This window comes from Nematolebias whitei, chromosome 6, assembly GCF_014905685.2.
Source record: "Nematolebias whitei isolate Nwh7 chromosome 6, NemWhi1, whole genome shotgun sequence".
Classification (NCBI taxonomy): domain Eukaryota; kingdom Metazoa; phylum Chordata; class Actinopteri; order Cyprinodontiformes; family Rivulidae; genus Nematolebias; species Nematolebias whitei.
Genome location: NC_056503.1, coordinates 38,474,709 through 38,477,460, shown reverse-complemented (window position 1 = coordinate 38,477,460; position 2,752 = coordinate 38,474,709). Strand labels below are relative to the sequence as shown.

General features: G+C 37.6%; 1 protein-coding gene across 1 annotated transcript in view; it reads left to right on the top strand.

Moving 5' to 3' along the window:
* Positions 1-2,165: 2,165 nt before the first annotated feature.
* camkk1b (calcium/calmodulin-dependent protein kinase kinase 1, alpha b) overlaps positions 2,166-2,752 on the top strand; it is a 14,414-nt gene continuing 13,827 nt past the window's right edge. The window contains exon 1 of the mRNA XM_037677863.1: positions 2,166-2,289. Coding sequence (XP_037533791.1) covers positions 2,166-2,289 — 124 coding nt within the window. The remainder of the gene's footprint in view (positions 2,290-2,752) is intronic.

The window sequence follows — 2,752 nt, the reverse complement described above, 5'->3', positions numbered from 1 at the left end:
AACTGCAACAGCGAGTCTTCCTGTTCGCACTCGCTTCATTCAGCTGGTGCAGGTGGAGGAACGCTGGAGAGCTAGAGGCTCCAGCCGCGATGGACTGACGGCGCCCAGGCGAAATGAAGCTGTTTTGACCATTAAATAAATGCATAATAAATGTGACTTATACGCCAAAGTGACATGTTTTTTTCCTCTTCATGATGTTTTTGACTGTTGCGACTTATACTCCGGAAAATACGATACGTTTACGACTTTAAGAGATAAGTCCACAGCGGGTTCAACGAGGGTTTCTGAGCCATATTCTACACCACCCACCCCCCCTGAGTGGAGTGTTGGGGGCCTGATCAGCCTCAAAAGACTGACAACCGACCACATTTCCAACGTCGAACCGGTAAGGGACCGTCAACAGAGCTACTCATTCTTCTAACACTTTTAATCAAAATAAGTAACGTTATATTAATTCCTGCATGGATTACACCTAAATAAAATCTGTCCAACGACAACCATTTGGTATTAAATCAACTACAGTTTCTGTTTTTACCTTAGATTATCCAAGGCTTAGTTATTGCTAATTAATTATTGTTAAACCATCAATTCCAAGTAATTGTTATTATTATTATTATGCTCCACAATCTTAGTTTTATTTGTTTGTTGGTTTTTATTGTTGCTGATTCTATTTTTGATTTAGATTATTTTTGTAATAAAATGTTAAAAAGCAAAGTTTGTAACGATAAACAAACGTCATCTTCAGTTATTTTTAATTTAGTTCTAAGCCTGTAATAAATAAAATTAGAAAGTATAAATGAATAAAACTAAACTAATCATCTTTCTAGCTGCTTTTTGTTTTTGCATATTTTTTAAAGTCAGCCAAAATGTATTCAGTCTTTCATACTTTTAAAATTTACAGGAATGACATTATTTTACAGTTAATTTGTGGTTATTAGGTCTTTAAATGTCAAAAATGGGAATTAAGTTTGTTCTGACCTTTAAAAAAACAAAATGTTTTGTTAGTTTTGAACACCACAGTTTTATTTGTTTACCATTAAAATAACTTCACTGACTATGACTACTAAACACCGTTCTGGTTGCCTAATTTGTTCTGTGCACTTCTGAGCTTCACCGACTCCATCATGTAACTTCCGAGAGACCAGAAAGGTGTTGAAGAAATACTTTTGTTTTTATCGTCTGCAAACCTCTGAAGTAGCAGCTGCACAAAGAAACAGACACTGCTACAGGAAGCAGAGCCTCATTTCTGCAACAGCCTCAAATGTTGCTGCTTAGGTGTGAAAAATGATGCTGACGTGTTTAATTTAGCTCCAGGCCTTTTTCATCTGAGGTCTCTCAGCCACAGAAGTCTGAGATTTGATACAGAAACCTAAAAACATTAAATAGCCCACAATCATTTAATGTGGCTCAAATGAAATCCAGTAAAAAAAAAAACAAATGAGCCTAAAGGTTTTTTTTCTTCTAATAACTGAAACCATATAAAAGCAGATATTCAAATTGTGAAAGGCCTAAATGAACCTCTCCACCAAAATACCGTACTTGCTGCTGTACACGTTGCACCGCTGTATAAATCGCATCTATTGTGCGTCAACGATGACACGTCACATTTGTTATGCGTCATAACCACCTGGAAATGTGGGTCGACGTTGTGCCAAAAATTGATTGGCTGCCAAATGGCGGCCGCGGGAGCGTGCACGGTAGGACTTTAACAAGAATTTAACAACATCAAAAAATCAAAAAAAAAAAAAAAAAAAAAAAAAAAAAAAAAAAAAAAACAAGAATTTAACAAGACTAACACTTAAAAACAATTATTTGTTTGCTCAAAATTATAGCAAAGGTTTGCCTCAGTTGAACTTTTCCTTAATAAATAAATGCACTATATATATATATATATATATATATATATATATATATATATATATATACAAAAATACTTTATTAATCCCAAAGGGAAATTAATTGTTAATGTAGCTCATCCTAGTTTCATTAGAGTTGTTGTAGATGCTGATGGCTATGGGTGGGAAGGATCTCTTGTAGGGGTCCGTCCCACAGTGGATCGGAAGAAACTCTGCAAGTGCTGATCCATCCACCCAGACCCAGCAGACCTCTCAGTCCTCTTGGGCAGCAGGACCACCTGAATGCTGGGAAGAGTTCCTCCCCCAGCGATGGCAACTCCTACCAGCAGCCTGCTTAGTCCCTCGTCGCCGCAGATGAAACTGCAGGTGCCGGGGGACGATCTCGGTCCTCCTGCTGCCAAGAACCTCATTTCCCACCACCTCCAAGGTCTTGGTAGTCAGGCACTCGAGCACCACCTCCACGTAGATAGAAATGCATCCGTGGTGCCTCCTTTTCAACTAATTTGGGATCCGGGGCTTTATTTGAGATAACATTTGAGTTTTTGAGATGTTAAGCAGCAGCTCCCAGTTGTAGAAAACCACCTTGTTGTCATGGTTACGCATCTGTCCATCACATGACTGAGAATCTTCACCAGCACATGGTTATGCATCATAGCAAACGTCCAAAAGTAAAGAAGGTTTCAGTGAAAAACCTTTCAGACACAAAGCTTCCAAAGCCAGAGGAAGGAATAATCTGAAAAAAGCGATTTACCTCCAGAAAAAAGAGTAATTAAAGTTTTCAAAGCAAAATCTCAGAATTAATGTAAGAGAGCTACTCCAACATGCAGCCACCTTGAGCGGCGGAATTCTGGAACTATATATATATATATATATATATATATATATATATATATATA